The sequence below is a fragment of the Vidua macroura genome, chromosome Z (assembly GCF_024509145.1).
Source record: "Vidua macroura isolate BioBank_ID:100142 chromosome Z, ASM2450914v1, whole genome shotgun sequence".
Classification (NCBI taxonomy): Eukaryota; Metazoa; Chordata; class Aves; order Passeriformes; family Viduidae; genus Vidua; species Vidua macroura.
The window spans coordinates 82,446,727-82,470,941 of record NC_071611.1 but is presented as its reverse complement, the minus strand read 5'-3'; the positions used below and the strand labels follow the sequence as shown (position 1 = coordinate 82,470,941).

General features: G+C 43.3%; 1 protein-coding gene across 1 annotated transcript in view; it reads left to right on the top strand.

Annotated features, from left to right (window-relative positions):
• The window catches only part of MSH3 (mutS homolog 3), a 97,150-nt gene that overhangs the window by 47,042 nt on the left and 25,893 nt on the right, over window positions 1-24,215 (top strand). The window contains exons 13-17 of the mRNA XM_054002553.1: window positions 5,895-6,027; window positions 16,563-16,750; window positions 19,251-19,419; window positions 21,593-21,657; window positions 22,946-23,062. Of these exons, the coding sequence (XP_053858528.1) occupies window positions 5,895-6,027; window positions 16,563-16,750; window positions 19,251-19,419; window positions 21,593-21,657; window positions 22,946-23,062 (672 nt within the window). The remainder of the gene's footprint in view (window positions 1-5,894; window positions 6,028-16,562; window positions 16,751-19,250; window positions 19,420-21,592; window positions 21,658-22,945; window positions 23,063-24,215) is intronic.

Below are 24,215 nucleotides of genomic sequence, written 5' to 3'. Positions count from 1 at the left end.
TGTATCTGTTTAGACAGTTGCCAAAAACATGTCAACCTTTGCTTTGTGCTTCAGAGAAACCAAATTTTTAATTACCTCTCAAAAACTGGATTTCCATTTTCCCCCTGGGATTCCAGTATACTTTGTCCCCTGTTTCTTCCAGTTCTGGACGAGATGATGCTTTTATAATATTAAAGCATTGTAGGATGGTATTGATAATTACTGTTGGTCTGAATATGCTTTGTCCACAGGAGCTTAGAATGACTGGCAGCATAACAAATTCAGAGCTGCACAGTTCAGGACTACAGACAGTTCCTTATCCACTCCTGAGGAAGAGGAAGTGTAAATTAGCATTACTAATGCAACATGACTTGCTTGGAGGATATCTACTGTAGAACTGGGAAGAAGAGGGTCCCTTTACAGTGAGATTGGCAATGGCATGTCTTTTGTAATATAAAATAATGCTCTACATTTTCTCACTTTGAATGTATTGGGTGCTGCTTTATTTATACTTCTATACACAAAGTATAATTATAAAGGAAAGTCTTTCAAGTTTGACTTTGTCCTTGTTCTCAAAATTAACATATCAGGGTGGTAAAACAAACTGTCTAAATGTCCTTGTCCCATCTTATTTTGGACTTAAACTGGTTCCCATTTGATACCATCTTCATCCAGAGCATGACTAGAAGAATTTTTTTTTCTCAGCAGTAAATTAAGAATAAAATCCACTGATCCTACAGCAGAGCTAAATTTTCTTCCTAAGAATAACAATTTTATATCAGTGCCAGTATAAAATGCACAAATGCAGGTTACAGCATATGCCTGAGATCTCAAAATTGTTGTAGGAAAGAAAAAGATTGCAGCATCATCACATGTATAGATTCATTTTTGCTTAGCTGTGTTTTGGTCCCTTTGCTGTGTCTAATTCCTTATAAATGGAGCAATCAGGCATTCATTCATGTTGGCTAAAGTAGCTAATTGTTCCCTTTTTAGGCACAAATAGCTGAAATACATTGTGTATGAGCATAAACAAAAGTGTTTGATTGCCATTTGCATATGTTGGACGTTCTTTTAACAGATGTGAAGCTAAAGTTTAGGGTGCTTGTGCACTGCTGCTCAGTATTTGAGATCCATTCAGGGAGATTGTCCTCTCCTGTTGGACCTCTCTGGAGAGGCATGAGACATCAGGAGTTTTGGGAGTAAAATATGTAAAAAGCAAGTGAACAGATCCAGAAGGATGCTTTAATATTTTTAGGTTTCACTTAGATTTCACTGCACTATTTATGATATAAGTACCCTTGTTTGTACTATTTCGTTGGTGCTAATGGGTAAAATTCCAGCAGTCACACCAAAATTTAACAAATCCATCCCATAACTGAGCCAGCTTTTCTAGCTCAGCCAGCACTGAGGTAAAAAGGCAGAGAGGTAAGGGTGGCATCCCAGCCTTGAGGGGAAGGGAGCACCCAGGATGGGCTGGGGCTCGTGGTGAAGGGAAGGACGGGGGTCGGGGGGCTCACAGAAGGGCACAAACCTCTGTTAGTAAATTTTGTTAGTAAACTGCACACCTGGCAGGGAAATTGGTCTGTCCTGAGTCCTGAGTGGGATGAGCACACAGCAGTGGGTTTGACCAGGGGGACAGGGTGAGAGGGGAGAGAGAGGGAGGTGGATGAGAGAGGGGTCACTGTGATGTTCCTGGCCCCGGCGCCCGTGCAGCTGACGGGGTGTGTGAGCCCCGGGGGTGTCACACCTGGGCCCCCCAGCCTGCAGGGACCTCTTCATGATGGCATCTCCTGGCTTTCTGTGCCGAGCACTTTCGGGAGGCAGTCTGTTCAGCCCTGCCTGGAGAAGGGTGCAGGGCTGTCGGGTGCTCCTGACCCTGCCGCTCCCTGACCTCCAGCAGGCACAGCGTGGACGTTTGTCCTGGAAAAGGGCATCCTGCCTCTGGCTGGCTCTGCAGGCAGTGCCTGTCGGTGCTGGGGACTTCATCCCCCTGGCCCCCAGGGCTTTATCTGCTTGTTCTTTGGAAGGACATCCTGAGTTTATGGACTGCACAGTGGTTTTTCTGCCAGGGCTGTGGGCTTTGGCGGCATTAATTTTGGTCCCTGTTGCGGAAGGGAGTGGTCTAAAGCAAGGGACACTCTGTACCATTTAACATGGTCTTTAGCTTAATCAGCTCATCCAAAGTCTTCCTTCGTTGGCCATGGTCTGAGGGGAGGTCAGAGAAAGCCCCATCATAAATAAATGAGTAATTTAAGTGATACATTTTCATTCTTTGCAATGCTGCAGTTAGGAGGCTGCTAGGCTTTGATTTAGATGCCGTAGTCCATGGAAAGCAATGTTTGTTGTCTCATACCCTTAATTATGTTTTTTTAAGGGGTTGAATTCCTGTGACTGACAGGTCTGCACATCACTCCTGTTGTCCTAGAATGGATTTAATAGAATAATCTTAATTGTGTACACTATTCTTGAGTTGTGTCCTTAGCATGATGAATAAATGCATACTCTGTGCATTTAGCATAAGTTAAGTGATTTATGATAAATTTTTATTTATTTACCTTGTATTTAAATAATACCTTACATGAATGACAATATCCTTATTTAGTATATAATATGCTTATATAGCATATAATAGCATATTATATAGCATATTTTATATAGCATATTTTAGTATATATTTTAGTATATATATATATTATAGCATATTTAGTATATAATATGCTTATATAGCAGATGCATTATCAATTTCACTCTGCTTTGAATGTAAAGATATTTTATCACATCTAAAAATGTTGGGTTTTTTTTTTGCTGCAGGAGAGACCAGCAGATCTCTGTTGCCACACCAGCAAGCAGCAATCCTGTTTGGGCTGCTCAGATGTTAATTCAGTGCAGTGCTTTCGTGTCTGCAGCCTTCTGCTTTGTCAAAATAATTTTTAGTTCAGGATTCAAACATCTTCTTCGCATTTTCTGATTTTCTGTATTGTTCACTATTTGGCAGCAGAATAATGCAGGGGAGTATCTCATTATTTCACTTCAAGTAGGTCTTTTAAATGACTGCAATAACAATTCTGCAGTTAGATTTTGTTATGTTTAAATACACTGAAAAGTGATTTTAGTATTGTATTAATGATGCTATTCTTAGATGGGAGGGTATGGCAGAAGTAAGAGTATTGCTTTTAGTCAACTGAATTATGTTACATTATTCCACAGAAGATTGCTTGGAAAATTGGATAAAGCTCAGATTGCTGTCATGGTTTATACAGATGAGAAAGAACAGGCTAATATTGCACCTAAATGCAACATGAAGTAGTAGCCAGTTTAGCTGGCTGTTGGGTTTCTTTGCATAATGTTAGATCCAGGTTTTCTGCTGGTGGAATTATTTTCCAGACCATGCAGAGATTGGCAGCCCCAAACTGCACAGAGCAGAACAAATTCCTTCAGAGACGGCTTAGCAACTGATCAGTGTAATATGTATATTTATACATTGGGCACTCAATAAAATGTTTGAATATTTAAATATTTATATATTAAATATCTAAATATTTGACATTTAAAAGCATACTTTGAAATGCATCATCTGTTTTTATGGTATCTCGCCCCAGTCCTTCCTTCCTGATGGGTACATGGTGTTTTAGACAATTCTTTGCTGTACTTTCTGAATTTTGAAGCAGGAATCCCACTCGTTTTTCTTTACAGGTGGAAAAAAAAATGGGTCATTTGGTACTGAATGCCGTTTTCCTGGCCCTTTCTTATTTGTGGGATTATGGATGCTTAGTTTTAGATTACTGAAGCTCCAGTAACACAGCCATATGTGAGGATGATTAAAGTGCAGATTAAGCTTTGGAGGGAGGAGTTTTTGAAATATCTGCATCTATTTTACATATTACTGCCAGTTTCCAGTTGGCCACATAGTAATAGTGCTGTTTAAATTAAGTAACAGAGTTCTGCTGCTTACAGTGCTTTTTAGTAATGAAAAATAAAGGTTTTTATCTTCTTTAAGGTACATATGTGTATAATTTAACAGTTCAGTACTCTGTCATGTGGAGGAGAAGTGTTCCAGGGTTTCAAGTACAGCAGCTGTCAGTAATTCTCCATGAAAATGGGATTGTGGGTGGTGACACTGACCCCTCAGGACGTCACTGCAGCTGTTGGCTGGTGTTGGAGCTGTGTGCTCAGGGTGTTCTGTGGCTCTGCCACTCATGCCAGCCATGCTCAGGTTCCTGTGACCCTGCTGTCAGTGGGACCCGCTTCCAAGCTGCCTGGCTGCCCACAGGAATGGGGGGTGGATTTTAAAAATGTGTGTGTTGGCATTGCTGGAGCAGCGGGTGGGGTGTTCTCGTGACCTGCAGCAGGACTGCTCAAGCAGTGCCTGCCAGCTCTGACCTTCCCGTTCTCCTCAGGGCTGGAAAACCCCAGCCTTGGGGAGTGGGGTGTGGGCAGTGCTGTGGTGCTGTCACGGAGCCTGTCCCTGACAGGGACGGCAGTGGGACCCGGCAGCAGAGGCTGTCCCTGCTGGTGTGGCAGCTGCACCTGCCCCAGGTGCGCAGGGCCATCCTGTGCTCCCAGCACGGCTGCTCTGGGGACCAGGGTGTTGTCTGTGGCAGGTGAGGAGCTGGTGTTACTGTCTGGCATAAAGAAGTGTGACACTGAAACAATCCTGGCACGTGAAAGCTGTTAGATTTGTGTTTGGCTGAGAGCACACCCAGCTATGATTTCCCCTTTCACATGACGTGCAATAAAATATCAAGGACTCTTAGGTTCAGCTGTCTTCGGGGCCAGAGGCCTCTGACTGCTGGACTGTTGTAATGTCTGCAGCCTGTGGAGGTGCCCAATTTCTTTGATTTCCTCATGGACACTATTTATGAGCAGCCACACTGGCAGCTGGCCTGAAACCTCTGCAGCAGAAGCCACGGGCAAGGCAGGCTGTCTTCCAAAAATCTTAGATTTGGATTGCATCCTTGTTTCCCATCCCTCTGTGCTGGCTGAGCTCTGAGCATCTTGCTGCTCCCTGAGAACGTGGGCTGCTTTTGCACACACTTGTCTGGGATGTGAGTGACTGATTTCTCCTTGAACTGCCTGGGTGGATGGGCTCTGGATACACCCACTGACCCCCACGCCCAGTACTTCCCTGGGAGGCTGCAGGAAGGCAATTTGGTTGCATGAAAAGCAGAAGTGGAGTTACCTCTGCAATCTGCAACCAGTCCATGGGTATGTTGGAAGGATACAGAGGAGACTCTGTAAGAACTTGGGTGAAACTTGGTGGTACTTGTCCATTTCTGCAGCCCTTTGCTTTTAAGGAAATGATTGTGAGGAACCTGCCCAGTGCTATGGAATCACCTCTTCTCATTAAAAAAAAGTGTTTCCTCACTTCAGGAGGATATTTCTGTGGCTTCAGTCCTGAAATAGGGAGATAAATGTTACAGGTTTTAGCAAAAAAAAAGGTAGAAAAACCAACACAGTGCTGATCCAGGTAATTACCAATCACTGGTCAGGATCAGACGGGGGGACAAAACGGTGAGGGGTGCCTACAACCTGCTGGGTAGAGCGTGGTGCATGGGGTGCAGGTGTGAGCTCCAAACCCTCTGCCCATCCTCCAGGCACTTCTCTGTACATTTGGGGTGGAATCCCCGGGGTTCAGTGTCACCAACACCAGGAGCACCAACTGGGCACTGCAGTGTGTCTTGTGAGCACAGACAGGGGAGAATGAGCACATGTCCAGGATCTGGCTTGCGTTGGGAATGAAATCCCAAGATTCTCTGCATTCCTCAGTTCTTCTACTAGCCCTGCTCATGGGGATGTGACATTAGTCAAAGACTAAAAAAAATCAACCCAAAACAAACCAAAGGAAGAGGTTCACTGCCTTCCCCCTTCCCCTCAGAGAAACACAAGTTTTAATTATTGATCTATTTCTTTTGCAGTGAGATAAATGCCCGGCTTGATGCTGTGTCTGAAATTCTGCTGTCAGAATCCAGCGTGTTTGGTCAGATTCAAAATCTGCTTTGTAAGCTGCCAGATTTGGAGAGAGGCCTCTGCAGTGTTTTCCACAAGAAGGTACACCCATCATTACACTAATTTATTGTCCTCTAAACAGCATCATTCCGTCTAAGTGTACTTCCTTTGGTTTTGCCATGCTTGTTTTAAAATGTTTTCTACTTAGCAGGACTGAGGCTGGCACCTTAAGGGGCTGTGGGTTTATAGAAATCAGATGTGGTGAAATATTGCTCTGTGATCAGTGGTAAGCTGATAGAAGAAATGTCTGGGTAGGGTTCTAAGGCACATGCTTTGGACTTCTAGTGGCAAGAGGCAGACGTGTGCAGTGCTCATGATTCAGTGTCTGGATGCAGGGAGGTGGGATGGTGCAATAGGCCCTTTTTCCATGAACTGTTATTTGCCTTTAAACCAAAGCTTTGCGTTCCATATGCTCACCTAAAAATCACACGTGCAAGTGGAACCACTTGGCTGCTGCTAGCTGTTTGCAAATGAATGTTGGTTTGCTTATAAATTCCCCAGTTTGGACCTCAGGTCCACATTTTAATAAGACCCACTTATGAGAGATGAGGCACTGACAATTCTTAGTTGAAACAGATTAACGTGCCAATGGCACCTGTGGAGTTCTTTGTGTTCTTTTATTTCACTGCTCTACTTGGAGGTTTTGACGGGTTTTTTTTAGATAAAGGAATAGATGGGTAGAATGAGAGCACAGTTGAAATTTTTTGGATGGTACAGCACAACGGTTTCCTGTCTCTGAAAATCCGAAACCCAGTGTGTTGTACAATTTTTAAAGCCCTGCAGTGTTTGGCTCTTGGAAGGGCTTGTGTGTTTCAGGGAATGGATAGGTCCAGCCATAAGGAAGGTTGTGAAAAGAGGGAGTGTGCACCACTTTGCCCATCCTCTAAAGTGTACCATATTCACATGATAAAATTGTTGGGTTTCTTTGTCCAAACAGCTGCCCAGGAATTAGATAATTCACTTTTTAATGGTTTAACTCATTTCAGGTTTCATACACGGTACTGTTTCTAGGAATATATCTGCATTTCACAATATCCTGGAACTGCTCTGCTGCTGCCCTGTGGGGTTTTTCCTTTGGTTTGTTTGGCTTTGCTTTATTTTCTGTGTGTACTTATTTCTTCAGATGTCCCTCCCTGCTGTAGAGCTGCTTGCCTTTCCCAGCTTTAGGCTCACTTTTAGGTGGAGCCATGCAGAGACCCTGGATTTTCGTGTGGATTTTCTCAAAAACCTCTCGTTTTTGAGATGAGGTGACAATGCAGATTGTCTGACCAGCAGCCACTGCAGCATGAAGATGTGTTTAGTGAGTCAGATGTTGGAAAGAAGCTGCAGGAGAGGAGAAATGCTCCAGCAGACTCCCTAAAAAGGGTAAACGAGGGGGGAAAGCTCTAAGCACACACTTCTGATGTGATGGATTATTGTAAAAAAGGGCAAGCCCGACTGGGAAGGAATGCTGATGTCTGACTCCAGCTCAGGAGGCTGAATGATTTCTTTATTAGAACTATGCTATAAAACATTCATATACTATATAAACGAGATACTAAAACTACAAACCTACTTGTTCTAACACCATATCTAACTCACTCACAACTCGTGACCCTCTCTGAGAGTCCAGCCACAGGTGGGTTGGATTGGATTGGATTGGATTGGATTGGATTGGGTTGGGTTGGATTGGATTGGATTGGATTGGATTGGATTGGATTGGATTGGATTGGATTGGATTGGGTTGGATTGGACTGGATTGGATTGGGTTGGGTTGGATTGGCCACCAGGCTCAAACAATCCTCACCAGAATCCAACCAAGCAATCACCCCAGGTAAACAATTCTCCAAACACATTCCACATGGGAAAAACAAGGAGCAGAAATAGAAATTGTTTTCTCTTTCTTTCTCTCTGTGCTCGTCTATGAAAAATCCTGACAGAAAGAATGATGTCCCTGTGACAATGGATTTGCTTCCCCTGGTAGAAGCCTGGGTTGTGCAGAGCACTCTGGAGAGGACCTGAAGCACTGAGTAAATCCCTGAGGACATGTAGGACTTTGAGGAGATGGCAGTGTCTCTGAGAGACATGGTCTGTTTCTAATAAAGAATCAAAAACAAGCTCTGGGAAGCTGATTCTGAAGCACAGGTGGTAGATAGGGAGCCTGAAGAGAGGTCCCAGCAAAGCAGGACATGGAGTAACTGGGATTCATGGATCATTTCGAGTTCCCTCCCCACAGTGAATGCTGCCATTTCAGTTCCTACCACAGAACCCCTTCCAGCTCTGTTAATTCCAGATGTCCATCTCCCACATGTTTAAAGTGAGGTTCAGTGCCATTTCATTCCCTTAAGGGATCCAAGACTCCAAGTGGAACACTCTGGTGGCTTCACTGAAGGAATGTGCTTGTTAGTCCAGTGTCAGCTGCAGGAAAAATAGGTGAATGTGACAAGCATTTCATCCTCCAGGCCCTTCATACTTCAGTGAAGGCATTATTTGAGGAGGTGTGCTGTGCAAGGAGACTCTGAAGTGTACAGAGATGGCTGGGGTGTCTCGGTCATTTTAAACATTCTTTGGAATGTTTTTTACATTCAGGTCAGCCGCTGCAGAAATTGTGTTGTGCAAAGCCCTGTGCACCAGTAACCTCTGGGGAAGACAGAAGGAAATGAAGGCAGCACAATGGTCTGCAAGGCAAAGCATCCTGATGGGAACTCTTGTGGTCAAGGACATCACTGTCTGTCTTCTTGGTCTGAAAAACTCCTTTTTTTTTTTAATAATAAGTTGTATCTGATAGCATAATTCAAGCAGGGAATTGTTAACCTGGCCCTTCACAAGTTCCCATTGCCTCAAACCACCAAGACCTGTATCTGATTTACCCCAGCTGTAACCACTCTGGAATTAGAGCAGTATTTTGACAGTGGGAATCAGGTGTTTCCTTGGGGGGTCACAGTTCAGCTGTGATTTTGTCCCAGCCTGGAAAAGGACTGAGGGAGTGGTTCAGGAGGCAAAAGCAATATTGCAGTTGCCATGGAGAGAGGAATGACTCCACAAGGACTGGTTGGTGTTCTCAGTTTGTGCAGGTCCAGCACTCGACCCCTCGCCGGGCAGAAATGCTCCCCACTGCAGAGGGGCCTCACTCCTCTCTGTAGGAGAAGAAGGGTGGCTGGAGATAAAATGTGTGAGCACTTCTGGGTAGCACTCAGAGGGTGGCTGCAAAGGAATCTGAGAGACAGGGAATTGTACTGGGTTTTGTCTCAGTAGTGCCTGGAGCTGGTGCAGAATCAGGCCTTGATGGCAGAGGTGGTGCTTGGGGGAGAATCACTAAATCACCCAGCACAATTTGCACCACAGGCATTTCCTTCTGCCATCAGTGAGAAATACAAATGGCAGGACCCTACTTTTTTTGCCTCGTTTAAAGTGGAGACCGTTCAGCCTTGCCTTGGAGTGTGGCAAAAGAGGGTCAGTGACCGATGTTTGAGCAGGTTTTACAGCCAGTACAGAGTAAACATGCCATTTGTACTTTTAGAAATGTGTCCTACAGGGCCAACCTGATGTTTCTTGCTGTTTTCATGCCTGTGTTTTCAGTGTGTTTCAGAAGATAAATATTTACACAGGCTCAACCCATATGTGTTTATCTTGTTTGTACCCTTCGCCCAATAAACATTATTTTTTTGACGAAAGCAGGGTCACCAAAGGAATTATCATAACAATTGGCCATTAGATGTACAAAACTGATTAGAGGGGAGCTGTTTACCTAAGGAGGGAGAGCAATAGCCAAACCTTACCACCACGTGTAGTAAAGCATCCTTTCAGTTTGTTCTGCCCCTGGGAAAACCTATTCAGTTCTGGACCAGGCTCTGAAGGTTTCCTGCCCCTGTCAGGCTGCTCACCTGAGCAGAATGGAGCAGGCAGGTGCTGCAGGGGGGTGTGTGCTGCCTGTCTGCCCACAGCCTCCCCGAGGGACTTGCCTTCCCCTTTTCAGTGAGTATTTCACCATTTCTGGGACACAGTCAGGCTCCTCAGAGGACAAGGGTGCAGCTCAGCCGGGTGCCAAGTGTTAAAGTCGTTCAGTGGTGCTGAAAATACACCCTTCCCTGGAAGGGACATTGGGTATTCCATTGGAGAGGGTGTGAGTTTCAGAAGATTCAGAGAAAAATGTTATGGTTTGGCTTTTTGGTTTGTTTTTTCTTGTGTGAAATGAATACCTGTTACGTATGGCCAAGAAATCAGTTACTATTTGTGTAGAATAGTAAATACATTTTAAGTACACTTTCCCCATACGATAATCCTTTGACTTCAGCTTACATATACCTTGTATTTTTTACCTTTTTTTTTTCCTGCTATGCTAATATCATGCACATCTTGCTTATGCTACACTTTTAATCTTTTAAAGAGTCTGCAATCACAGATATTTTTAGGTTTGCAATGCTAAATGCTGATTGGAGCAAACTGTTCCCCGTTAAGCTGATTAATGTAAAGTCATAACAAGGGGACTTAATAATCTTAAAATTAAATACCTCATTTCTCCCAAACCAAAGTCTGCTCCCTATGCTAAAGAGATAAAGGTGAGAATTACAATTTGAAAGGAGTGATTAATGTATATTGCATTTAGACACCCATATTTTCTTTTAATTTGAAAGGCTTTTAAAAGAGATTGGTGGCTGTTGGCTGTGGGTCTCTGTTGGAAACAATTTCAGTAATGCAAACAGGGCTGAATTGCCGTCAGTGTTGCTGAGAGGGTGTTAGATCTCTGTGATCTTCCCTGCATCCATTTTCAGGACAGTTTGATAAACTTCTGGTTGAAACTATTATTTGGCATCACTGTCAACGCTGAGGTTGTTTCTTCACTGCCAGAGAAGTTGTGGCTATCATTGGTGTCATCTCAAAAGCAGACTTCAAAAATAGCGTTGGATCAGCTTGTGAGAATCTTCTGTGAATGCAAGACTGTTAATCCTGCTTTATGTAAGCAATTCTTACTGGATTTTAAAAGCCTCTAATTTATAACACAGTGTGTATCTTCGTGGGGTTACCTAGGATTTGAGTGGAATCAGTCCCACTCTAATGGGGCCCAGATTTTCAGAGTTGTTTGAATGTGTCTGTTCCAAGGTATCTGTTTGCTTAGTAAATTATTTCTGCAGTGGAGACATTAAATTTTACATGCAGAGTCCTGCAGTGTTACTAACATGCAGCGCGGGGGAACAGAACACTGAATAAGCACAAATTCACCCCATTCTTGGGGGCAGCCTGTTTAACAAGGCTGTTAGCAGTAGAGCACGGTGAATTTCCCTCTCTCCAAAGGTCTGTAGTCACGGAATCAAACGGGTTTTGACTCATCAGGTGACTCTTACAGTGTCCTGTAGGCCATCAGAGTTGCTGTGAGGAATTTAGGAGTGCTTTATTAACCGTCCTCTGAGAAACCTCATAACTTCAAGAGTTGTTTTAGGTGCCCTGAAATGCAACTCTCTCTTAGTGAAGCCTGAGCTTCAGCAGCCTCGCCAGCCTTGTTGCCAGCTGTGAGTTTGCAGGCCCCAAGTTGGGCAACTCCCCGGGGGCTGCCCTGGCAGGGGAGACCCTCCTGGAGCAGTTCTGTGTCAGGAACCAGAGGCGCATTGGACTTTTTCAGTCTCCAGCTTCTGTTTGTTGTTATCTTATCAAAACTTCAGCACTGTCTGCACCAGACTCTGCGTGCAGGAAAAACAGCACAAAAATGGCAATGACCTTGTGTTACAAGGCCTTTAAAGTCTAATCAAAAACTAAGCTGCCCAATTAAAAAGTGACACCTAAATTATTTTCCTTTCTAACCGAATGACTGACCCCTACAGACCCACAATGCAGATTTTTCTACCCAATTACAAGATACCACCCAAACTCAAGAACAAAGAGGAAGAAGAAGAAAGAAGAAAGGAACTCAAGACAACACCCTGTATCCTCAATCTTGAACCCATCTGTAACATATTAAAAATCCTAAAACCTAAATTTCTCACCCATGTGACACACTACACTGCTCTCTACAATCCCTACAATCTATTTCACACTTGTGTGGTTTCTGGTCTACCTTGAGGCTTTGGAAATTTTCTCCATGAATGAGGGTCAGAGTCAGTGCCCCCCTGGGGGTCAGGACACCCCAGAGCAGACAGAGGAATATTTCCAGTGCCCTGGGTTTCCACAGCCAACGCCTCAGCCAGGCGTTCTCACCTGTGCCCACCAACATCTCCTTTCCCCCACTCCTACAGGTCATGCACTGATCAGGGCCCTTCCTTCTTTAAAAAAAAAGAACAATTAAACCCGCCACCCTGATGAGTGTGCATTTCTGGGTGTGCACATTTGCTCATTCTCCTGTCCTGTGGGTCGCCCTGCTGTCTCCTGGGCCCACTCTGGAGAAGCCTGGAGGATTTTATCCCTCATCCTCATGGGTGTGGATGGTGATGGTGATGCAATCGGTCAGAAAGTGTTTTGTTTTACTTGGAGTCCGAGCTGGGATTTATCATTTGTTTACAGTTTCAGGCCTTTCCTCTGTGCTTTGACTTCAAACACTGTTGACATATTTACTCCTTTATTATTTTGTTTAGTTTTGTTGTAAGATAGAAGCAGTAAGTCCCAGATTATCAGAAAGATAATGATAAATTGCAGCAAGTGCAGAGGAAACCCAGAGTTTTCATGAGGCAGAATAATGGATTGTTTATGAAGCAAGATTAAAAGACTCTTTTTTTTTTTTTTTTTTAGTTAAATTGATGATTAAAAGAGAACAGAATGCTTAGAGGTATTTGAAGGGTGTTAAAAGCAAAGAAACAGTGCAGTTAGTGTAATACAAAAGAGTAAAACTAGAGATATTTGGATTAATTCAATGGAAAGGAAAATTGTGCTGTCTGGTAACACTTTTACATGATGATTGCTGTTGCATTATGGGTTAGTGGTGAGCACACAGTATCTTGGAATATATGGGCCTGAGAGCAGGCAAAAAGAAAATAATACAGAATAACTGGAGTATTTGCAGGGAAACCTCCTAATGGGCGTCCTTTGTCCCACAGAACTCTGTGGCTCTGTAAAATAGATGAGCTTAGGTTTTCCAGGAACATTCAGGGTGCAGTGTCCATGGCCCTCCTGAATTCCTAACTGTGGTTAAATTGCATTTTGGCTAATACTTGATTCTCTTTGAGTACAGACATTCCTTGGGAATAACTGCAGTGTAATAAATGAGAGAATTGCCTTAGTTCTTGCATTTGAGTGTGGGAAGGAAGAGAAAGAAAAATTTACTTTCGGGAAGAAATTAAGAGACAAAGGATGACAAAATAAAAATGTACATGTGTTCTATGAAATAGTGATTCACCGCCTCTTCTGTGAGCAGTGTTGTACTGGTCACCATACAGTCTTGTCCAGAAATTAAATTATAGATTGCTGTGGTAGAAAAAAAAAAAAAGTTGGAACAGAAGGATATGTCAGACAAAACATTATATATCCTACTGCCTTCCTTGCATCCTCAGGTGAGGAAAATAAACTGGTTTTCTTTCAGTGTTGCCCATTGACTGATGGGAGAATTTCAGAAGGCTAAAGGAGGAGTGTTTCAGTAAAACATCAGTAAAATACAAAAAAATGCCATTATTTATGGACAACCTTTTTCAAACTCTCTGAGATTGGAATGCAGCTAAAGGTGACAAACTGTGCTGGCACTGGGGAGCATCCAGAACCCAAGAGCAAAGTGCTTGGAGCACACCACAGGTAGCACAGGCGGTTCAGAGAGGCAGAGGAGATTCTCTTTTAAAGCTGGTGCTTTTGGTGATGTGTCTTGGTTTGAAAAGACAGGAGTCTGTGAAGGAAGTCAAGGGCCTCCCGTGAAATGGAAAAGGTAAACCCCCTCCCTCCAAATTACCACAATTTCAAAATAAAAATGCTCTCAGGCAAAGATATGGGAATGGGAATAACAGTTCTTTACTAGGAAAAAACTACATTTAAAAGAAAATGTAATTAGTACAAACAAAACTACTGATAGAGTCAGAAACCTGACACCCTGAGGAGTCAGGGTGTTGGTGATAGTCCAGTTAAATGGTGGCTGCTCCTCCTGCTCCTGGGGTGGCAGATGAAATGCTGCTGAAGCGATGGTCCAGTAGAAGGGTGTAGTTTTCTCTGAAGGTCTGGTGATAGAGTAGATGGGCCTGGTCTTCCTCTGGGAATCCAGTGAAGAGGCTGAGCTGCTGTCTCTAGAAATGCTGATTTTATGCAGGTCGGGATGCTTGGCTCCTCCCTCTGGGTGGAGCATCTCACAATGGGATGATGTAACTTCATCAGTCATGCAGTGAGCCATTCAATGGCCCATTAACAGAAGATATCTCCCCGGAGGGAGACATTGTTCTTGGAAGAGATAAGAAAACTGCCCAACAGAAGACACCTGCCCCACCTCAGACAGATGGCAAAGAGAATATATGCTTATCTTACAAGCAAGGACATGACGTTATAAATGAATGCTCCAGTTTATTAAAGAAAATATATTAAATGATAAAAATATAAGTTTGGAGGAGAAAAAAAAAAAAGGAAAGCCACAATCCAATCAAAAAGGGTCAGTGGCGAGCCCGCGTATCGGCGCTGGGTGAGACACAGGTCTGAGCGCTGCAGCAGAGGCTCCCCTGTGCTCACACCGGCTGTTCTGCCCGAGCGCTTTTTGTACGGTTTATTCTGCCCGAGGCAGAGTCCCTTTTCTTCCTTTCAGGACTGCACATGTTCAGGTGGAGTTCTTTCTGTGTGCTGAACTGAGCAAAACCATGTCCGGGGAGTGATGAGCCCCCATGATCGCGTTCCGGAATCCGGCACTGAGATGTATCTCCCCGACGGCTCCGGCTGTCCCAGTCTCAGATATTTATCAGATATTTATCAGTACTGATCGATGGCTCTGGCTGTCCCAGTCTCAGATATTTATCAGATATTTATCAGTACTGATCGATGGCTCCGGTTCTCTCAATCTCAGATATTTATCAGATATTTATCAGTACTGATCGATGGCTCTGGCTGTCCCAATCTCAGATATTTATCAGTATTGATCGATGGCTCCGGCTGTCCCAGTCTCAGAGATTTATCAGATATTTATCAGTATTGATCGATGGCTCAGGCTCTCTCAATCTCAGATATTTATCAGTATTGATCGATGGCTTCGGCTGTCTCAATCTCAGATATTTATCAGATATTTATCAGTATTCATCGATGGCTCCAGCTGTCTCAGTCTCAGATATTTATCAGTATTGATCGATGTCTCCGGCTGTCCCAATCTCAGATATTTATCAGATATTTATCAGTATTGATCGATGGCTCCAGCTCTCTCAATCTCAGATATTTATCAGATATTTATCAGTACTGATCGATGGCTCCGGCTGTCCCAATCTCAGATATTTATCAGATATTTATCAGTATTGATCGATGGCTCCGGCTCTCTCAATCTCAGATATTTATCAGATATTTATCAGTATTCATCGATGGCTCCAGCTGTCCCAATCTCAGATATTTATCAGATATTATCAGTATTGATCGATGGCTCCGGCTGTCCCAATCTCAGATATTTATCAGATATTTATCAGTACTGATCGATGGCTCCGGCTGTCCCAATCTCAGATATTTATCAGATATTTATCAGTATTGATCGATGGCTCTGGCTCTCTCAATCTCAGATATTTATCAGTATTCATCCTCGGATCACCCTGGGGAACGATCCATCTCCGGGCTGGCCGCGTCCATTCCTTTGTAAATGAGGTTCTCCCTCCTCTTGTCCAGGTGGTTTTGACACTGATGCAATTCCCGACACCGACTTGTGCGGTTAAAAGTCTTTTACAAGGGTATTTCTTACCAATACATATATAAGATATATATGACAATTTTTGTCTGCACGAATTATCCCATATGCCCCTAACAGTGAATTGAAGGAGGCAGCGTGCTCCTGCTCGGTGAGGCTCTGGCAGGGCTGTGTGCGCTGGGCCCCAGGGTGGGATGTTCCCTTCTGGACAACGGGGAGACACAGAATGCCCTGGATGGGCATTCTGGATGGGTGCCTGGACGAGCAGGGAGAGTCTTCCCTTGTGCTGAGGAGAGGATGAGGAGCGGGCTGGTGTGTCCCCTGTCCCTGCTCAGGCAGGGCTGGCAGAGCCCAAGCTGTCAATAGCTACAAGCACTTTAAACAGGGCGCTGGGTTTCCCTTTTTCTGTGGCTTCTCTTCTCCTGCCTGTGTTCTTGTTCCCAGTCTCTCCCTGACCTTGCCTTTCAAACCCTGCCCTGCCCAGGGCAGCACTGGGGTGCACAGGGCCATGTGGACAACATGTGGTGCTCCTGACATCCCCCAACCTGCTTTCTTTGCTTTTTGCACCTTATTGCCCCTTTTCCTGCCTTTTTGTGCACATCTGCCCCCAGCAGCAGGAACACTGGAGATCAGCTGTTGACAAAATCCTGAGGACAAGGGTTGGGGCAATTGGTGTGGTTAATTAACCCCCCTAATTAGTGGGGCAAGATGGTGCCACTGTGTTACTGTCCATACATTTTATTTGCGTTCTGTCACATTTTGAAACAGCAGAAGAACCTGTTAGTGAAAATGTAATGGGTTGTATTGACTCAGACATTCCTTCCCTTCTCAGTGCTCTACCCAGGAGTTCTTCTTGATAGTCAGCACCCTGTCTCGCCTGGACTTGGAAATTCAAGCTTTTGTCCCAGTCATACAATCCCATGTGAGATCTCCTCTATTAAGAAATGCACTGCTGGAAATCCCAGACCTTCTCTCCCCAGTAAAGCAGTATTTAAAGATCCTGAATGAAGAGGCAGCCAAGTAAGTAGAGAAAACAACATGATTCTTCTGTGCCTCATAGCCTTTCTGAGTAAATGTGTTCAGTTATGCAAATTATGCCTCTTGGTTTAGTACACGTCAGTTTTATATTTTTATTTCATATTTATGTAGGTACAGTTCCTTTTAGTTAAAGCAGAGGTTGTTGTTACCTATGGCTTACATTCCTTTTTTAAAGTTAAACTACTTGAGGCAGTATTTTGCCTAGAGGGTGTCTGCCTCAGGCTGAATGATTTTTTCAAAGTTTCTCACCTGTTTTTTGGTGATGAATTTACAGGAAGATATGTTTTGCATTATGTTAATTGGTTTAGCAGCTTTTTAATTATTTTTTTTTTAAGATAAGCTATTCCTTTTAAAGAGAGACTTGACCTCCAGCAGAGGGGCAGCTCTGCTGTCAGCAATATGCCTTCCACTGTTTTTGTGAGAATTCATCAAAGCTGTCTGCCCTTTTTTGTCTTAATTATGTCCATTGTTGGTCCATGAAGAAAAAAAGACAGGGGAAGAAGATGCTAAATTTGGATTAATACTCATTATATTGGAGAATATTTCTAAATAATTTGATGTGTACTGTTTGTTCTGAAGCACTGCTGCCTCCACTGTCATCCCTGGATTATTTGCTGAGGTTGTGGCAAAAAGTTTAGTGTGGTGTTGTATGGGGGCAGCATAATCTTTAACTTTTACATTAAGAACAGACTAAAAATAAACATCCACTTCATTTATAAAACATTTTTTATCTTTTCCAAACTCAGGTTGAAAAATAAATCTTAAGAATCAAAGCCTAGAACTTTATTTTATTTGCTTCTGATTTAGAGGTGGACCCAAGGTGTATAAATTTAGAAGTTGAGAGGGGCAGAAGGATTTCCTCTGCCCATTGGCAAGGTGGGATTATGAGATTTCTGCTGATGCCTGGTGCCCAATTATAGTTGTTACAGTTTGTGCCAAAACAGACTGTATCTAAATTATACCATTCTAAATTATGCCAGATTTAGTGTAGGTAGTTTCAAAACATGGGGTGTTTTCTTCTGTCACTGTACTAACAATGGCTAGAATAGTATACAAGATATAAATGATCTGTAGAATGGGTATATTGTATTTACATTTATTCAGAATGACTCAGCCAACTTATTTTCTGGCCTTTGCATATCTCAAATGTATGTGGTGCTATTATTTTTACTCAAAAACACTTGTTTCATCAAAATCTTGGCTTCTACTGACATCCATCCATGCACATACACACACTTGTGCACAGACTGCATCACATGTTACTTTTGTTATGAGGTGTGGGTAAAATCCTGTCATTGTTCTCAAGAGTATCCCTTTCTCCAGGTTTTGGGTTTTTTTTAACAGGGAGATTGAGATTTTGGGATTTGTATTTTTTTGAACCTGTCAACGTTACAGTTTTTTGTGGGCGTCACATAGCAGTGGCAGTCTTCACAATCAGCTGCTGGCTACTAGGGATCTTTCTTTTTTTTTTTTTTTTTTTTTTTTTTTTTGCCTTGCATTCCCATGGAAACGAGTCCAATTAGCACGAATTCGTTTCTAAAAATTAGTATTGTACTTCAAAATGGCATCTTCACTGTCACTGATGTAATCCCAAGGACGGAGGAGTGCACAGCCAAAGCACAGCTCTGTGCTACCTGCCTTAGCACTGGCTCCAGCTGTAGCTCCATTTGCAGGCCAAGGGGCAGTGGAGTAAGTAGAATATTAGATTTTTTTTATTGCTTCCATGTTGTAATACTTTCAGTTGGCCAATTACTCGCTCTCCACATATTGGTTTTCAAGGTAATTATATAATTAACTTGCAGAGTTCTGTATTGGCTCTAAAATGCAAAGTTATGTTGCAATTAACTTAGGGCTGATCATGGTGCTTTTTTTATTGTTTGCCTGATACTAGGGTAAGTTAAATCTTTTGTTATTTTTGTTGACAGCTGTATTTTTTAACCATTTGAATGGCTTTGCTTTCAGGTTTCAATCCTGACCTGAGCTAGTGCTGCCAAGAGAGTTCTGTCATTTTTTCTGGCACTGAAATTAGAAAAGGGCATTGTTTTGCATGTGCTTAAAAGTATTCTGGGTAATCTTTTCTGGACAAAAGAAGGAAGCTGCTCTGGGAAAGTACTGATGGCATTCTGCTTTGATGAGGGCCTCGAGGGAGGGATTTTTCCATGCAGTCCTTAAAAATGTGCCCAAATTTGGCCAGATTCTAAATGTGTTGAAAATCTGTGCTCGTGGCATGCAGAAATCACCTGAAGTTTCACGTTTCACTGCAGTACAGGTGTTGTCAGCAGTTGGGGTGCCTTTCTGCTCCTGTGGTGAGCACAGCAGGATTCAGTAAATGGGCTGTGCTATGACCTGAAAATCTGTACTCAGAAGGGAATTAAGCTGGTGTTCCAACAAATAAAAATAACAAAATAAGGATGCAGCTGGTAGGACCGAGGTACATCTCTCTCTTTTTACCATTATTTTACCTTGCATTTCTTATGGATAGGACTGGAGATAAAACACAGTTGTTCAAGGACCTGACGGACTTCCCTGCCATCCGAAAGAAAAAGGAGGAGATCCAGGATGTGCTTTCTAAAATCCAATTGCATCTGCCAGATATTCGTAAACAGATTAAGAACCCTTCTGCAGAGTATGTTGCAGTTTCGGGTCAAGAGGTACTGTGGGGTTTATTATGTATGACTGTACCCATCCTTGCCTAGAAAATAGCTTAAAAGCAGGACCTAGCTGGAACTCTATTCACTGAGTGTGGTGCTTCATGGGGGCATTTGGCTGTCATCTTCTGTGCAACTTTGAAGAGCAGTTTTCTTACCTTGTGACTTCTTTATTTGCTAAGTCAATCACTTCAGTGACTTAAATAATAGAAACACATTAGTGCAGTTGAATTTGGTTCGGTAATGCTTTGCTTTTCTGTCTGCATAAAAACACATACTTCCAAGGTTAATTGTGTGGCTATTGAGTGCTGGAACACTCTCAGAGAACCAGGAAGCACAGCATTTGGTTAATTTGAAGAATGGTGAAAGGATTTCTAAGTGGCTGTAATTTGAAAGATGGGAGAGAAGAGGGAACAGTATTAAAGAGTGATAAGTGTTGTTTTAGTTCCAGTTCTTGGAAATGGTGTTCTAGACTGGAACTTTTGCTCGTGGATGCTGCACAAGTGTGGGCAGGACGTGATCCAGCGAGCTGAGAGGTTCTGTGGTGAAAGTCAGAGACAGCAGACCCTGCCACGTTTGTGGGGAAACGGAAAGGAGCAGTCAGGGTAGCTCTGCTCAGCACTGTCCTCTGGAACTGCAAGTAGGAAGCTGGGAAAAACTCTGAAACAGAAAACTGGGGAAAGAAAGGAGTCAGGAAACGGAACGAGAGTTGTGAGTAGAAGAGAGGAGTGGGTGAGGACAGGGAGGGAAGGGGCTGGAATCGGCCCGTGGGGCACTTGGGAAGCTGAGAAAGATCCAAAAGACACAGGAGGGAGCAAATAGACACTGCTGAAAATGAGGGAAGGGATGAATTAGAGACAGCAGGCTTTGATGAAGACCTGAAGTTGGATGTTCCTGTTGAGGCTGAAGCTAAGAACAGGAAACATGTGGCCCAGGAGTTGGGTGGGATGTCAGCACAGAGGCTGAAATCCAAGGGAAAAGTGGAAAAGTGTGTTTGAGTATTGTCTGAGGCAGGGAGGAGTAGGATCTGAAAGGTTTCTCTCGGGGAAGCTGGGTTAATAGCTGCCATCTGTGTGAAGTAAAGGAAAAGAGAGGAACTGATCAAAGAGAGGAGAGCATCCAAGGAAGGACTGAAAAGTGGTGTCAGAGGCAGCAGTCACTGCACACATTTCAGAGAGGAGACCTTTGCAGCAGGCTCAGAAGCCTCTGCAGACAGAGATATGTCTGGTGCCTTGATGAAAGGAGCTGCAGGGGCTGGGGATAGCTCTTATTTCATGACATCTGGTGTGAGTGTTCAACAGACACCAAAAGAGGCAGCAGAGAGGGGTCAGAGAATATGATCAGTGAGGAAAAGAAAGATGCCAGAGGAATGGAAGTAATGGAAACTCAGTTGTATTGGAGGAATAGAACACAGGACTAGAACAGGAATTTATTTGATTTGAGCTCTTTATTCCTCAGATCTGTGTGGTATATTCTTCCTGTGTTCTCATAGCACTCTGATGGATGTAAAACTCAGATGCTCCTTCACAACAGAGAAATACCTTGGAAGTGCTTTGGGTGCATTAAGAATTAGTGCACCCTGTCCTTGCTCTATTCCTGTGTTAGGATTGTTATCCTTGTTTGTTCTTGGGGATGACTGCTGGCTCCTCTGGAAATTTCTATCTAAATCTCATTAGCTACAATGGAGAGGTTTTGCCAGACACGAGTCTTGTGGCTTTCCGTAAATGTGGTCGGGTTCTGTGTTAACCTAATCTCTGCAGGAAATCTGTTTTCCAGCTGAATTCTGTGATGTGAGAATGCCTCAGCTCTCTGACATGCAGGACCTCAGGCTGCTGTTACAGAGATAACAGACATGAATCATGTGAAACAAACACGTCACTGTAGGTCTCAGTGCACTGGGCATCCTGACACTGCTGCTGGTTCCCCCTGAGCCTCCCTGTCTGAGCCCGAGCCCACTCAAACCTGCAGCAAAGTTCTGCAGGTGCAGAAGGGTGATGTATGCCATAACCCCAGCTTCTTCTGGGGAGAAAAGAACATTCCCTCCCGGGCTGCTCCTTCTCTTCAGGCTGAACGTGGTTTTCCTCTGGTGCTTGCAGTTTCTGGGTAAACGACGATTCTGACTCTCTAGTCTTCCTGACTTCTCGCGGTGTGTAACATTACGTTTCTGTTATTTCAGTTTTTGATAGAAGTCAAGAATTCCCATAAATCATCTGTGCCATCTGACTGGGTTATGGTTAGTAGGTATGTAAAATATCTTTGAAGTTTGGTTCTGTTTTAATTTAGAGGAAAAAAACGAGGTATTTTAGTATTACAGTTCATTGCTTACACATTCTCATTGTTCCACATGTTAAGGTTTTTGGGGTTTTATTAAGCTGAAAGCCCAACCAAATTGTAAACCTATTGCTTAAAAGAAAAAAAAAAAAAAACAAACAAAACTGAGAAAGATTGATTTGTTACAACATTTGTTTTTACACAGTACATCCTCAGAGCACAGAATTACTCACCCAGTCCTTCGAGGTGCATGTGCTGGTGTCAGATCCATGGCCTTGATTCAGTTGTGCCTGTAGCTTGCACATGCAAATCCTTCTTACAATTTTGATTGTTCTTGTTTTATTCAGAATTATTAAAGAAGCTGTGCAAACATCTGCTTATACATCTTGGTAAATTGAGTGCATTTAAAATATCATTTTATTCACTCATATAAACCAGTTCTTCTTGCTTTGGTATTTGGTCTAATGTAATTAGGTTGGATTTTGGATGATTTTCCAGCAGGTTAAACAGAGATGGACTGATTTATGTAGTTGGCTTTTTTCTTTTCAGTCATTTGATTTATGGTTTGAATACCTGAAAGCTACAATGTCCATGTAAGTGCTGAATTCTCTACAAGCCCCAGTGTGTAGTGTGTGAGCACAGGCATCTCTCACTAAGTTGAACTCTGTTGCAACGCTGTATTCAGTTATGCAAGAATTAACACTCAATTCTCTTTCAATTAAACTTCTTTTAATACTGAGAAGTGCACAGATCAGGCAGAATTAACGTGGTGAACAAATTACAGCTAATCTGGATTCTGTAAAAGAATGCCAAATTGAGTCCTTAATGAAAACACGTAAATAAATAGCAAGTATCTCAAGTGAAAACTAGCAAGACAATCTGTATTAACTATGTTCATTTCAGTCTTATCATGGACTTTTCCCTCTTCACAGCGAATTCGTTTTTGTCTAGCTGGTTGTGTGTCAACCACTTGGGCAGGTGTTGCTGGGCAGTTTTGTGAGGTGTGTGGTCTGGGGTGACGGTGCCACGCCGTGCAGAGCGTTCCAGAGCCTCCCGAGTGGGCAGCGCTGCCGTGAGCCAGCACTTCACTCCCAGTGGAGGTCGCTGGAATCAATGGGCTTCGCCGGGGGAGCTTCTCCTGGGCACAAGCACTGCGGAGGAGATTAAAAAAATGAGTCCAGTTTTGCGTGTGGATGGGGCAGTGGTCGCTCGGTGGCCTCGATCCCAACGCCCTCTGTCTCCCTGTCTCTCCCCGCAGCACCAAAGCCGTCAGCCGCTTCCACTCGCCGCTGGTCACGGAAAATTACAGAGTCCTGCAGCGGCTCCGCGAGCAGCTCGCCCTCGACTGCAGCGCCGGGTGGCTGAGCTTCTTGGAGTGAGTGCTTCCTTCCACCCCTGTGCCCTGCTCTGTGAGAGAGCAGAAACAGAAGAAACGCCTGTTCCCTAAATAGCGGCGTTAGGAATTGTCTGCAGCGGCTTCTTTGGTCGTCAGTTAAAGTGCTGCTCTTCATTTTGAGCCATCAGGGGGCAAGGCTGTCACACTGCGACACGAAATAACTCACACAAGCAGGGTTAGATGTGAAAGGAAAGGAAAAGAACCAAAAAAGCAAACTTTATTTTCTGACTCTACTACATACAGCATAATAAAAGCGACAGTGGGTTGGAGGATGGAATTGCCACCTCTCCAACCACACTGGTCAAACCAACAGCCCATCAATTCTCTCCTCCCACAAGGAAGAATGCAAAACAATCATTGCTTATATGAACAGTGTGAGAAAATTCAGTAGAAATATGTAGACATCAGAAGGTATAAGAAACTTTAAGAAGAACTTTAAAACTCTCAAAAGAACAGGGTGACCCAAGACCTCTGAGCCCGAGTCCTGGGACCAGCAGTGATGTCTTTACCTTTTAAAATTCTGGTGAAAACACACCATTAAGTATACAAGGTGTTTCCCAAACTTTGAAAAGTAATATCACAGCATTAACAATCTGAAAGTACAATTGGCTCTGACTGAAAACTGAATCTAGTGGGTTTCATTGGTTTTATTGGATTACTTATTAATATTATGCAGTAGTTTTATTACTTTTTATATCTCATATGCTACCCTGACTATGAGAGTTTGTTAGAAAGCAGTGGAGTTCTGTTGTTCCTCACATCTGGCATGTGTGTTTGTCTGAGATCAGTTTTCAGTGGGGTTATTTGCATGTATAGCCAAAGGATCTTTAAAAGGGGAGTTTAAAAAATACTTCCTGAACTTCTGAATGCCTTTAATTGTTCAGTTGCCTGATTATCTGTTATTTTTTAGTTGCATGAACTGCAGAACTGCTGAAATTGTTCCTCTTGCCATGCAGTGATAGTTTGCAAGACCTTAACAAGTCCCTGCTCAAGTTGTCTCACTGGATTTGCTTCCCATTAGGAGCCCAGAAATTCTGAGAATTTGAGTAGAAACTGGAAAGACGTTCCAATTGACACTTCTCCAGTTGTGTTTCCTTTGCAGTACTATAAAAGACTTGTCTCCACGTTCACT